This window comes from Patiria miniata, unplaced genomic scaffold (genome assembly GCF_015706575.1).
Source record: "Patiria miniata isolate m_02_andy unplaced genomic scaffold, ASM1570657v1 HiC_scaffold_5, whole genome shotgun sequence".
Classification (NCBI taxonomy): Eukaryota; Metazoa; Echinodermata; class Asteroidea; order Valvatida; family Asterinidae; genus Patiria; species Patiria miniata.
Window position 1 is genome coordinate 5,370,679 of NW_024037072.1, and position 13,613 is coordinate 5,384,291.

Sequence of the window (13,613 nt, forward strand, 5' to 3'; positions counted from 1 at the left end):
AAATTTATCTCTTTTGTAAGTTTGCAAGGTTCTGAAAAGAACAGGGGAAAACTCGACGTTTCCTCAATGTTTCAGACAGTATGCTCTGCCTGTCATCTGGAGACTGCCTGACCCAAGGACGTAGCTGCATGTACAGTATAATAATTGTCTTACAAAAATGTGAGTTTTCAAGTGATGGCTTACCTGCTCAAAACCAGGTTCATTGTGGTAGGGATTCTCATTCATGAGTGACTGAATGGAGATTAACACGCTGGACAGAGACTGGGCAGGACTCCAGGCTGGACCTGTCCAAGTTCTGTAACAACAAATGATATAACATCAACAATACAGCTAACTGCAATTAGTCAAACTCGGCTGGACCTAACCGCAATGGTTTTACATGTATGTACAATGTGTATGTACATTCAAATTTTATATTTAGCAAATCAAACTGCACAATTCTCTCAGGACCAAGGATTTTATATTCACTTTAACAAAAAAGTAGGTCTAGGTCTGTTCGAGGAACAGAACATACATGTAGGGCTTTTCCACATTTTTTTTTTTATGAGTTTATGTTTCGTTTTCATTCTTATGCAGTCAGGTAAATTATATGCAAGAACAATTTCCACGGCTAAGTTTTCCAGGTATAGGAATTTAAAATAGGCATCTTTAAGATAATGTCTCGTGACCCACAATGATTTCATCACAACGTCACCCCAATTTTGTCTGTAACACGCCCCTCTTTATGTACAGGGTGTCCTGAAAATAATGGTGCATGTAAACCCCGCCATTTTCGCCAATTTACAACTGGAAGTTACTGCAAATGTTTACACGATCTTCAAGGTTACAGATTTAGCTTGAGAATACCTTTTGTTTAATTAAGATTGCTTTTGTAAATCCAGAGATATGTTTGAATAACCGCAAAGCCAAAAAAAACCCATTCTGTGCCACTTTTAGGAAGCGAGTGCTTTAAAGATCAGACAATGCCAGTATGGCTCTTTTGATAAGATTATCCCTATGGGTGTAAGACAAACATTCCATTCACAGGATAATGTAGGGTTCTTATGTTGAAACAATTTAATAGTACACTACAGATAGGTTCACTTTTTTAAAACTTCAATAAAAGAGTTCAATTAAATATAAATAAATATTGCACACTCTGCTTAAATATGTCAAAATCACTAACAGTAAAGTGATTTGGTTTTAGACTAGGACTATACTGATTTTAACTGCTTCACAGAAAGTGGCACAAAATGGGTCTCTAGGCTTTGCCGTTATTCAAACATATCTTTGGATTTACAAGAGCAATCTCAATGAAACAAACGGTATTCTCAAGCTAAATCTATTACCTTGAAGATGATGTAAACATCCGCAGGTTGTAAATGAGCAAAAATGGAGGGATTTACATGCACCATTTTTTTTCAGGACGCCCTGTACATACCAAATTCCAACCCAACTGAACTTACATTTCTCTCGATACAAAATCTTTAAGGTGATGTCATGACATCACTTGTTTAGGGCCAACTTAACCTTGGGATCTTTGTCTGATCCTGGTTTGAAGTCAATCTGATTGCATTTTATGTCAACTTTTGCTTGTAGAAGAAAACTTAAAAGTTAAAAAAAATTAATAACAAATCAGGTGAGTAATTGTTTACAAATGTTTTGTTTTTATGCATATGCAGTCAGGAAAATGATATGCAAGAATATTATTCCACGACTTATTAAGCTAGCTGTTCTTGCAGTTCTCCATCAGAACGTCACTCAAATTATTGTCTGTAACATATCCTCATCAATGTACATACCAAGTTCCAACCCAATCTGACGTATAGTTCTCTGGATATAAAATAATATAATATACACCTTTAAGATTATGTCACATGACCATTTATGACGTCATGATGACATCACCTGTCGAGGGCCAACTAAATTTTTGGGTCTTTGGCTGTGCCTAGTTTGAAGTGTATCAGGTTGCATGTTATGTCATATTGTGCTTTTAGAAGAAATGTAAAAATTTTAAAAATTAATCGGGTGATGCCGTCACTTAGGGTTCTGTATACTCTTAACAGTATCTACTTACCCACAAAGTTTCAAGATGATCGGACTTAGCCTTATACGTGGTTTTAAAAATGCATTTTTGATGATGTCATCATGTCACCTCAATTTCAGACTACCTACATGTACATACCTACAGTGATCTAGATATAGAACTTTAGATATACATGTTAAAGATGACATCACTCTTTGGGGAACAAGTTCACTAGTTTTATGGGAATAGGACTTTGCTTTATGCCAAAAGTGTTTGGCTGAATAAAACATGTACAGTCTATGGCATTTGGGAGAGAACAAAAAGAAAAAAAAAACAAGTAAAAAAAGGAAAATCTTAACAAAAACAAAGGCTTTTCCGCAAATTGGGGAAAAGCTAAAAAAATCTTGAAAAAATCTTAACAAATAATATTTTACCAAGCTGGGAATTTTACTGGATAAGAGTTGCGAACTCATGAATTTTCAAAGTACCGGAACATTTTCTACTCGTCAATCATTTTCCTTGGAAAGTAGACAAACCAAGGTTTTAGAAACAGCTTTTGTTTTTCTTCTACTGCACTTGGATTTGTTTTTATCAAGGCTTGAAGTTTCCCATATTTTGTGATGGAAATTTGAGTTCCCCTCTGTTACAGTTCTCAAAGATTTGATTATTGGTTGTCTATTGGGGATCAAAGGGTTAGGATGGTCAGGATGGTAGGGAGAATTGAGCCACTCTCTATCCACCAAATATCCCATTCAGCCTGCATCTCAATTAGCCTCTCCTAACCAAACTCCTACTACTTGGCGTCTCACGCCAATCCCTGTTAAAAACCTATAGCAGAGGTGTGAATGGGGAGTGTCTGGCACCTTAAAACAGGATGCATCGAGGTCCTGAGATGGGCACTTGTCCCGGGCACACAAGCCCCTGTATTCTTTCCCAGTTTCTTTGACCTTGACCGGGCGCATTGCCGTCACACTAACTGTTATGAGAAGTTCAACTAAAGTTTCAGATATGGTGAATCGGGAGTCCAGCAGTTCTGGATCTTCCGTTACCTGGCAAGGCTGGCATGTGCCTGGACAGGTGCGACGGGGTCGACATCCTGCCACTGTCCCACGTACCATCACTTGTTGGAATGTACACTCCCTCAGCATCAAGACCACTCCAAAATCTTCCCAACCAAGGACGTCTTAATAAGGACATTGCAACATTGAGTGATACCTGGCTCCGTGATAGCGGTTCAATTACAGAGGATAGCTATACTATATTTTGGTTTGGTTATCCTGAATCTAACAGACCTAGCTATGCACAATTGTGGTACAGTTGTGAAAAATGATCTCCCCACTATGGATCAATTGATGTTTCTCTTCATCTCATGAAGACTTGTTTTCTCTTTAAATGTGGATTTATAGCCATCATATCTGCATACGCTCCTACTCAAAACAAAAGACTAATTTTACCAGCATTTGATGTCTCGGTAGTTCTTCAAATCCCTGCTAGTGAAAATAGATACCTAGCAGGAGACTTCAACGCACGCATTGGCTGTGACTTGAACTCCTGGAGTAATGTTATCAGCAAACACGACATTGGCAGCATGAATGAAAACGGTCAGCGACTACTCAAACTTCGTGCAACATACAAGTTATACATGTACAACCTATGCATCTGTAACACCTTCTTTGCTGGTTCATATGCCTCCAAAACAACATGGATGCACCCCCGCTCACGAAGACAGCATCAGCGTTAACACGAGATTGTGTGGAGGAAGCAACTTCGAGACGTTATTCATTGCCGCAGTCTCCATTCAGCTGACTGTAATACGATCATGCCTTAGTGCGCTGTAGATTGAAAATCAGCACCAAGAAGTATCACACAGACAAATAAAAGCCTACACCAGCCATTGATGTCTCTAACACCAAAGACGATAAATGTGTGGAGAAATTCCCGGAATTGCTTGGTGGTCAGTTCAGCAAAACATCAACATCTAAATCAACATCATTTACAGGCAGCTACAGAAATGTTATGAAATGTTCCATCTCAGCCTTTGGTGAACACAATGTTCAATGCCTCAATCGTGTACCACTTCGTCGCTACTGGTCAAAGCTTAGTGACCACATCCAGTCATGTGCAGATACTGGTGATCTCCGAGGCCTGCACAGTGGGATAAGGGAAGCCATTGGCCCCACTCCTGAAAATCGGCCCAACTACTGTCAACAGATGGTGTACTTATCACTGATCCCAGCAATCAACTAGAAAGATGGACAGAACATTATTGTTCTACCTACTCTCGTGATGCTGTTGTGACACAAGAAGTTCTGGAGTCATTACCATCCCTCAAAGTTCTTCATGACTTGGACAGCAGGTACATTTGTATAATATGCATGAAAGAAAAAGCTGAAAGAAAGCTATGAGCACCCTTCACAACAACAAGTCACTAGGTGCTGATGGCTTACCCCTAAGGTCTTTAAGTCAGGTGGGGATGTGCTGACATCAGAGCTTCACAGTATCATTTATCTGTGTTGGGAGAAGCATTGCATTCCAAGTGTACTTAAAAATGCAAATATCATCACGCTCTATAAGAACAAAGGGAGTCATCAAGAATGCAACAACTACAGAGCAATCTCACTTCTGAGCTTCGCAGGGAAGGTGTTTGCAAAGGTACTCTTTCCACGCCTACAGACTCTGGCTTACCGTGTTCTGCCAGAAAGCCAGTGTGGTTTTCGTTCAACAGTTGATATGGTGTTCACCCTTAAGCAGCTACAGGAGAAATGTACTGAGCAACGGCGTCCCCTGTATGTGGTCTTTGTTGACCTGTCAAAGGCCTTTGACAGCGTGAGTACGACTGGGCTTAATGCAAGTCTTCAAAGATTTGGCTGTCTGGACAATCTTCTCACAATTTTAACTGCTTTTCATCAAGACATGAACGCAACTACACAACACAATGGTAGCTGGTTAGACAAGAGACCTATCATCACTGGCGTTAAACAGGGGTGTGTTCTTGCTCCAACTCTCTTTGGCATCTTTGTGTCAGTATTTTTGTGCGTGCTTACCCCGGGCCATCTGGAATTCTCCTGCACACTAGAAGCTCAGGCAAGCTGTTTAACTTCACTCGTCTTCGTGCCATGTCGAAGGTAAATCACATCAGAGTCCATGAGCTTCTCTATGCAGACGATGCTGCTATTGTCTCGCACACAGACTTTGGTCTGCAATCCTCTTGCAACTCCTTTGCCAGAGCTTGTGATGCCTCAAGATCAACCTTGGCAAGATTGTTGTCCTCCCTCAAGGCAAAGCCAATCCACTAAATATTATGTTAAATGGCTCTACTCTTGGGGTGGTCAAGAACTTCACATACTTAGGAGCAACAGTCACCACCAACAGCTCACTGGATGCTGAGATAAGCTGTCGCATTGGTAAAGCCTCAACAACTTTTGGCAACCTTCGTAAGAGAGTGTGGAACAACAGAAATCAGAGTGTAAACCTCAAGATCCGTGTTTACACATCATGCGTTCTCAGCATCCTTCTCTACTGCAGCGAGACATGGGTAACATATTGTCGTCATGAACGCCCCCTGATTGCTTTCCACTTTTGATATCTCCGGTCAATCCTAGGCATATCCTGGGAAGCTAATGGATACCATGCTTAGAGCTCATTGCCTCCGTTGGACTGGCCATGTTTGTAGATAGGCTCCCGAAAAACATCTTCTACAGCGAGCTAGCAGATTCCCCCCGTCCACCTTGTTGCCCATGGCTGCGGTGTAAGGACGTTATAAAACCCGGCCTCACTGCGTTCGCCATCCCTCTCTCATCATGGAAAGAAATAACACAAGAACACTTGCTGTGGCGCGATAGATTACACAGTGGCTCACATGAATCTGCCGAGAAGCAAAAATCTTCCAGTACAAGTCTTTAAGACTTCATTTTGCAATTCTCCTGAGGCGTTATGTGTTATTACCAGTGTTGTAGTCGAGACCGGATAGTCCAAGACCGAGACCAAGACCTGAAGTTTCGAGACCGAGACCGGCTCCTTCAAGGCGGACCGAGACTGAGACCAATATGGTCCGAGACCGATATGGTCCGAGACCGAGATCGAGACCGCGGATAATGAATATCAATAATCTAAATAAAAACCAAGACACATAATTACAGCTGAACAGTCTGTCCTTGAGATGCTGACGTTGATGTGAAGGAAGTGATTGAAAGCTAGGAATCTCTTGTACCTGCTTGTGTCATGCGAGTGCTCTTCATGTTTGCTTCATACCTTAAATTACAACATGGCAACAGAATCTGTTATTGTCACAAGCAATTAAAAAAATTGGAAATAACTCCATATTTCCTTGCCACTTTTTAAAAATATAAAGTGTAAATCTGATGAAGAATGTCTAAATTAGGAGTACGAAAATTTTCACTTATTTTTTGCAATGTTGAAACTTGACAAAAGTAAAAAGTGAAAGGTGGATGTTTCATCTGTTATAGAAACTCGGACCCTTAACTCCACAGCCACCCCTTGGTTTCAGCTATGACTACTGACGGATATTTAAATGCAACATTAATTTTACATTTGGCCTCCTATAAAACCTGACTTAAAAAAAATTGAAGCAAAAAAAATTGATTTATTTTTTAAAATTTCCGTCATGGAAAATACCGGTAGACTTGTAGACCCAAAAGTTGCGAGGTGGTAACCAGATATGGATTTTTATTTTATTTGACTGGGATTTTGCTTTTGGAGGAATAATGGGGTACTTCAAATGAGCAGCCAGAAAATGGGGTCTCATCATACATTCTCATGGCAACAGTGAGTGGTAACTGGTAAGAGTGTGTGAATTCATTGCTGGAAAATCAGGTAGGAAATGTAATCTTTCTCCAAAATACTATCCCAAATTAAAGAGAAGATTAAGGTCAAAAATGTCACTAATTTGGAGCACCTCGTTTATTTTCAGAAATAAGAAATACTTAAGTTAACGCCCATAGGGGTGGGCTAAACTACACAATCCCCGAAAATGGTTGGCCTTTATTGCATAAATTGGTACTTACTTTGCTTTATGTGCCCGACTCAAATGTCCACATTTTGGCTGGTCTCGACCCGAGACCAACCAAAATATCGAGACCAAAGGGGACCGAGACCGAGACCAAGCCCAAGACCGCAGCTCCCGAGACCGAGATCAGCAAAAAGTGGTCTCGAGACTGGTCTCGAGACCTACAACACTGGCTATTACGGTTACACCTCTTATGTTCCGACACCCCTATGTTCCGACTGCACATATTCCTATTCCTAACCCTAACCCTAACCGGGAGTAACACAATCTAGGTTGTCGGAACATGGGGGTGTCGGAACATAGAGCAGTCACCGCTATTACTATACCTCATAAATATTCATCAGGCAACCACGGTATTTCATTGGTCCATTCCAGCAACTCGATCGTGTGAAAGTTTTTACTATCACCCTGCGTCTTTGTACGTGCGCGTGACGCACAAAAACCAGGGAGGTACTATCACACACCTGGGTCGCAGCCTTAGATTTGTTCCAGTACTGTGTTATCTCTTAACCATCGACGCATACGCTTTACGTGCATATCGTGGAGATCACAGAACCAGTGAGGACAGTTGTGGCTGTCTATTACGGCATACATCAAAATGGTGACCGGTGGTGCTCGCTTTGCGATTTTAAATGAGGAGGAACTGGGTGAAATTTAACACAAATAAATCCAGTGTTTTGTGTAAATGTTGAAGTTATTAAATGACACAACATTAACTTTTAACATTAACTACATTCTGTTTGTCTTCTTAAATTAAATTAATGTTTCACTTTATCCAAATACTGCATGATCAAAAACATGGTGGAATGGACCAATGAAACACCATATGTTATTGCGGGGAAATAGTGAAAACAAATTACCCCTCTGTATTGGATGATTGGGACAATCTCCCTTGGCTAGTCCCAATCATCCAACACCTCGGGGTCATTAGTTTTCACTATTTCCCCACAAACCATGTTGTATTTGTATACTATCATCGACTACGATGTGCAGGCCAAGATGATGAAGTCTAATTCTGTCCTAATCCACCACTATATAATTTTCAACCAAAAGATAAAACACAACAGTCCTGAACTATTTTGAAAAAAAAATCACGTTGTCAAAAAAAAAACGTGAAAAAGTTGTGTAATTTTTACATGAACATATTTTTTTTGTTTTTGGTTCAAACTTGAATTCCTATCTTCTTTCAAGGTGACCTCACCTAGAAAGTAAAATAAAAATATCCTTTGACGTATAGTATAGTTGATCTGATATTTTATCTCAAAATCTGTCCCGTCTGTCACAATTTACCCCTTTGCTATAACTTTGTCCCCTCTGTCACATTTTTTCAATCACTTCTAGGTTAAAAAAAAACTAAACATACATTTTTTGCAAACTCTTCTGGTTTTTAATATACATGTACTACTAGTCTTTCTTATTTGTGCCTACATTTATTTAGCATATAAATATCTCGTTTGTCACAACATTAATGAGCCTGGTGTTTCCAGGTCCATGTTTTGAATTACTAAGTCAAGTGTTCACTGATTATTGGCATGAAAGTGATTAAATTTAAAAGACAAAAAACATTACATTTCCCAGGGGAACAGATAGCTTTTTCCAATGAAAGTCAATTTCAAAATATGGAGTGGAGTTTCCGTCCCGTCTGTCACGCTGATTTCACTTTGTCACTATACAGCCACTGAATCCTCTAGTTTCATGGATTGTTTTTTAATTTGAAATAATGAATGTTTACTTTGACCTTATACATAACTTAGATGGTTACACCTTACATATTGGTTGTGGCAGGCCTTTGAAAAAAAAGGTAGTGTAAATCTATCCTGTCTGCCACGCTGGTATTAGTTCAAGTCAAGTTAGTTTTCCCCTATATTCCTGATTAGTGGTGAAATGAAAACAGAGAGGTTTCAAATGTGTTTAACATAATCTAAACATACAGTGCACGTACACAGTGAACATCGCTGTGAACATTGACGTCATCGTGACGTCATCACGTGCCAAGTTACGTTGCATTATATGTGATTTTTCTGCGGTGACCATTTTCTAGCAGATTTCTGCTAGATCTGACATATATATTTTCAAGGCCTATATCTCCATAACTAAGGTCCGATTGGGTTGAAACTTGGTACGTACCTAGACTGGGATGTGTTGCAGATGAAAATTGAAGTGATGTCACGATGACATCATCACGTGACATGTGACGTCATATTAAAAGAGCATATTTTGAAGGCCTATATCTACAGAACTACAGGTCTGATTGGGTTGAAACTTGGTATGTACATAAACCGGGATGTGTTATAGATGACAATTTAAGTGATGTCACGATGACGTAATCATGTGACATGTGACGTCATATTGAAAGAGCATATTTTGAAGGCCTATATCTACAGAACTATAGGTCCGATTGGGTTGAAACTTGGTACGTACCTAGACCGGGATGTGTTATAGATGAAAATTGAAGTGACGTCACGATAACGTCATCACGTGACATGTGACGTCATATTAAAAGTGCATATTTTGAAGGCCAATATCTACAGAACTGTATTGGTCCTGATCACTACCGCACATGTTGTCCTATCAGCCTTACATGACATAAAAATACAATAACAAATTATTTTCCTTTTTGATGTGATGTCATCATCGTCATCACGTGACATGGGACGTCATAATTCAAAGCCCTATGAGAATGTAATCACATATTTATATGTCACCATTTAATATATACATAACTACACATCCTTCCTGGATGGAACTTATACTTGAAACTATGTCACATATATGTCACTAAAAAGTTACCGAAATAGCCCTGTGTTTGTCCACAAACATAAATCTAGTTTCTTCTCTTTTTTTTTCTTCCACTTTTTTTCCATAGGATAACACGTATTTTCATTCTGCAGGGCACTTTTGGACTTTTTTCAAATCCGATCGACTTCAAACCTGGCACACACTTAGACCACCATCTGAGGATTCAGGCAGAATCATTACTGACGTCATCATGACCATTACGTGTCACGTGACCCTTACCCAGACCCTTAACTTGCATTGTTTCTAAACAAGAGATGTCGTGATGACGTCATCATTACTCATACGACATCATGTACATTTTGCTAATTTATAACACCAAATTCACTTCTAGACAGTCTAATGATTTTTAGAAGAATACATATGTACATGTACATTCCACTTGGATGAAACTCCTTCATGGCAGTTGTTGCTAAAACGGTCGAAACAGCTCAGCGTTTGCCCACAAACACATTTCTAGTTGTATTTGTTAAATAAAATGAAAATGATCCATACTATTTCTAATGAGAATACTGTTCCATTTTACAGGTATTCAGCACTGGACAGTGTGCCTGACTACCGGTAGATAAGCATTAAATGATTTCTATCCAAATTAACATTTCAGAAACCTGGCTTTGAGCTTAAAAATTGCAGTAAAATGTTTTAATGAACTACATGAAAAAGAACCTTACCCAAGTATACTTAAGCAGACCTTGCCATTTCGATACAAATTGGGATTAAAACGGACCTTTCCTTCTCCTGTAGTGACCAGCTTAACACGCGGTGGCCTTATTGGGTAATCTGGTGGGAACCGGATCAAGAAATGGAAGAAACCTCCTTCATAGGGTGTGTCAAATGGACCTGTTATCAAGGCATGTACCTGGAAAAAAAATAATAACAGAGATAGTAATCCAATCTGTTAGGATAATAGAGAAAGCAAAAAAAGATGCAAGAGTACATAATGAAACAAAGAGGAGTCAGGTTGGTGTACTTTCCTCGCCTTCCACCGCGGTGACCCAGGTTTGATTCCTGCCTCGGCCAATACATGTATGTGGATTGGGTTTTCAGTCCCTATTTTGGTTCAGTGGTTTTCCTCAGAATTTTCATATGGAAATTCCTCCCACATTTAAAACTTCAGAGGATTCCCAAGTTAAAATAGTAAAAGCTTTTGAGTAAAATCTAAACTTACACAGATATTTAGTTTGTGAAAATTTGAAAGTGAAGAGAAAAAATCTCTAAATGTACATGTAGTATACTAAATTTATATATCTTTGCAGAGTCTTTATGCCAGACAAAATTAGTTCAACTTGATTTATTGGTGTTTTATCAGCCTTGATCTCCAGCTGTTTAACCTGGACATTTGCAATGTGAAACCTCCTTCGCCTCAAAGCCATACAACATGCACACCCACAACATCCATGTATGTATTCTAATATAATAACCTGTAGCCTATGATTCAAGGCAAAGTTTTGAAGTAGCCTTTCTGAATTTAGCACAAAGTAACAGCAGGAAGATAGCTGAATTTAAATGTTCTAAATATTTTTTTTTAAATCAGGGCAGGCTATGTCATCAGTTACAGTTGATTGACAGAACAGATACAATATTGACATCGCTTGCTGTTTGCTTACCAAGGAAAATAGGAAATACAAAAGCTGTTATCGGTGAGTTAAGAAGGAACACTGTACTGATGTTCCCCAATACCTATGTTCCCCAAATCCTTAAGGTTAGGGGTTAAGGTTAGGGTTAGGGTTGGGGAACATAGGTATGCACCCCTCTGTATTCACACACACGTACATGTATTTCAAATATCTGGGCATGTATCATTGTTAATTTCTGGAACCACTTAAAAGTGAAAATAATGCCTTTTTCTTAAGAAAGCAAGAACTGATGTGAGAGACGCATTGTGAAGGTTTGTGTATGCATCCATCGAACTAACATAGGTTCATGAAACCTACATTACCTCTTTTAAACTGGTTCAAAACAAACAGTTTATCTATGAGAAATACAAGTAAGTAAAGAATAAATGAGAACATGTTTTGGATTTAATATTTTTTGAGGTAAAAAAAAAAAATTAAAAAAACCAACCCACGAAGCAATCTCTGAAGGTGACTGCAGTTGGATCAGCAGGCCAAGGATCGATAAAAATTCATTTGGTGATGACGAAGTGGACTTCCATACTATGAAACTTTTGTGAAATGTGTCAGAACTGAAAATGTTGCGCAGCGTGAAATCGGCTGCAGAACTAACAAAACCAATTTTGACCAAAGCGGCAACCTTCCAGAACCAGGCGCATCGGCACAAAAAACGATTTTGTTAATCAAAACCAGAGCTGATTGCCTATCATGTGTACATGCAGCTACACCCACTTTGCTCACAGCTCAACATACATCTTTTTGGAACAATGACCACAGATGCTGGGTATCAACATGTCTGCAAAACTGCCTCTACATTGTATACTTACTAGTGGCTAAACCATGATGTCTGTGGTCATTTATTGGCAGTTTTGGCAACCAGCTGACACAGCTTTTGTTTTCGTTAAAGTTTATTTTTTTTACAAAAATGTAACGGGAGTAACCGATTTTGTGCGTCTTGTTTATCATACGTAACACATTTTCTGGATGTCATCTTTGGTGCTTAGGTAGGTCTGGGTCTACTCCATCTACCATGGGGATAACAGTTATTAAACCTTTTCAGTAAGGTAATTACAGCCCAAGGAAACTCAAAAGTACATCAAAAATGTAACGTGAGTAACCGTGGAATTGCCCAAAAGAGGATTCACAGCATGTCAACATTTAACACTTCTTTCATCAGATCATAGGATCAGATTGACTCCAATCTTGGTACAAACAAACAAGACTACAATGCAAAAATGTGTATTGACAAGTGCTATCAAGATGATGTCGCCGTATGGAATCGTTTGGGGAAACCATACCAACTTTTAAGGAACAAACAAAACACATTAAACTAGAGGTTCGCGTTTGTTGTTACAAACGCAGAGTGGTCGGGTAAACAATTTCATTAGACATTGTCCAGTTAAGTAAATGTATATGTTTATGTCAGAAAAAAGGATCAAGAACTTTAACATTTCCATTACCAATTATTTTGTAAAAAAGAATACGTCTTTTAGGATATATTTCAGTAAAGATTTAGGTACACGTACAAGCTATTTCCGGTTTGCTGACGTCATCAGTCAAAAAGGGAAAGGGGGATACTTGTTTATCATTACATGTAAGTAAAAATAACGCATGGAAACTTATGAACATTAAGTGTATGTAATAATAACAGCAAATTTCCGGTTTGATGACGTCACACTCACAGTATTTAGAAGCAAAAGGCCAATATTAAGTGTAACAGATGTCATTTTTGGGGGCAAAAAACAAAGTCATGAGACAGGGATCAAATGATGGATTTAAATTAAAAATAAAATGATCATTGTTGAATTCTCCCCACAGTAACTTCCGGTCTGATGACGTCATGATTATGAAACCTTGCAAATTCATTTGTGGTTGCTCATGCGATATATAGGGGCAATTTAATAAAAATTTGATTGAGAGTTTTAACATTTCAAAGGATTAAACTGTTTTTGAGGTGCCGCTAGAGGGCGCCCTTTTGTGGGATGACGTCAAAATTATGTTTTTGTGTTTGGCATTCCTCATTTAACACTTCCATAATGTATTTGTCTGTAGTAAAATGCTTCCATTTCTATTGCACTTCCGGTAACACCGGAAGAGAAGGTCAAGCAGTTTTGTGCCCGGGCATAAGAAATGTTGCTCACAGCATAGTCTACAACCTCACGAAAAAAATGAA

At 38.9% G+C, this 13,613-nt stretch overlaps 1 protein-coding gene across 2 annotated transcripts in view; it reads right to left on the minus strand.

Moving 5' to 3' along the window:
• Window positions 1–13,613, minus strand: part of LOC119741047 (ubiquitin-conjugating enzyme E2 Z-like) — a 48,160-nt gene that overhangs the window by 21,540 nt on the left and 13,007 nt on the right. For both annotated transcript variants that reach the window (XM_038216655.1, XM_038216654.1), the window contains 2 exons: window positions 10,499–10,686; window positions 184–295 (listed from right to left, as the gene is read on the minus strand). In XM_038216655.1, coding sequence (XP_038072583.1) covers window positions 184–295; window positions 10,499–10,686 — 300 coding nt within the window. The remainder of the gene's footprint in view (window positions 1–183; window positions 296–10,498; window positions 10,687–13,613) is intronic.